Source organism: Condylura cristata, unplaced genomic scaffold (genome assembly GCF_000260355.1).
Source record: "Condylura cristata isolate star-nosed mole 26May11 unplaced genomic scaffold, ConCri1.0 scaffold00006, whole genome shotgun sequence".
NCBI lineage: Eukaryota > Metazoa > Chordata > Mammalia > Eulipotyphla > Talpidae > Condylura > Condylura cristata.
The window spans coordinates 64,430,690-64,431,818 of record NW_004567107.1 but is presented as its reverse complement, the minus strand read 5'-3'; the positions used below and the strand labels follow the sequence as shown (position 1 = coordinate 64,431,818).

At 48.3% G+C, this 1,129-nt stretch overlaps 1 protein-coding gene across 1 annotated transcript in view; it reads left to right on the top strand.

The window, feature by feature from the left end:
• LOC101628760 (putative protein FAM205B) overlaps positions 1–932 on the top strand; it is a gene marked incomplete at its 5' end in the record, with an annotated part of 8,130 nt that extends 7,198 nt beyond the window's left edge. Inside the window, one exon of the mRNA XM_012721259.1 lies at positions 917–932. Coding sequence (XP_012576713.1) covers positions 917–932 — 16 coding nt within the window. The remainder of the gene's footprint in view (positions 1–916) is intronic.
• Positions 933–1,129: the final 197 nt, after the last annotated feature.

Sequence of the window (1,129 nt, the reverse complement as noted above, 5' to 3'; positions counted from 1 at the left end):
CAGAGAAAAACCCTATTTGCTTCACACACAAATGAACTAGATGATAACATAAGGTCCAACAAAATATTTTTAAGAATTTATTTACTTATGCATACAAGAACTGGGGTATAGGCCAGCAATGCAGGGAATGAGAGATTCCCCAGGGACAGAGTGGGGAGCAGAACAGGAGGATCCATTTAAGTCCACTGAAGAGGACAGCACAGGGCGAGAGCGGAGAGGTCTGTGTGCCAGCTCCCAGGCCAGATGTGGGACACACCAGTGTCTGGTGATAGGTTGATAGTACTGAGACTTCAGCACTGCCTCACCAAGGAGGCCCAAGGTCCAAGAACATTTAGGGCAGGGAAGTGAATGAGTTGGTTTCAGCCTGATGTTAGTTTCAGCCTGATGCCCACAGTGTGAAAAAGAACAGTGAGTGAAGCCTTGTTGTGCAAGGACAATGCAAATTCATTCAAAATGGATGCAAATTCATTCAAAATGTTTCAACAGTCACCTGCAACCCACCAAACTTCTGATAAGCTGTAAAGATTTTCAAAGGGGGGCAGGGGGAATCCCAGACCTCAAGAGCCAGAGGAGTTAAGGAATTCTGGAAGTTATCGTGAAAACTATTTTCAAGCATAAAGTAGATAGCAGAAGTGGCCCAGTGGGCAAACCAGTAGTTGAAGCTGGTGAGCCTATGTGAGAAGCTGGTGATCTTGGTACAGAGAGGCAGAGAAGGAAAGTCCAAGATGCTTTAGCAGGGGTATGCGGATGTGACTCGGGACCGAAGGACAACTCTGGACCCCAGTGTTCAGTCAGGTAGCGGGGCTCTTGGGGGTGAGGGAAAGAAATGGGAAGTAAGCAAAGGGAAGCTGCCTGAGTGGATGACTGGCATCTCTCAGAAGCAGCCCCTCTGTACCCACCTTTTCACCTTCCACAGAGAAGCCAAGACCTGAAGGCAATGCTGACATTTCCTCATGCTGTGCCATGGGCTGTGGATGCCCTGTCTCTGACTCCTGAGGAAATCCAAGATGAATCATCATCCTTTCTCTTCCTCTGACAGGGCCCCCATATAGCACAATGTGTCCACTGCTAGGGAGACACAAACACTAGGATGGGAAGAAGCATTACTGCCTCCCTCTGAACAGTGATC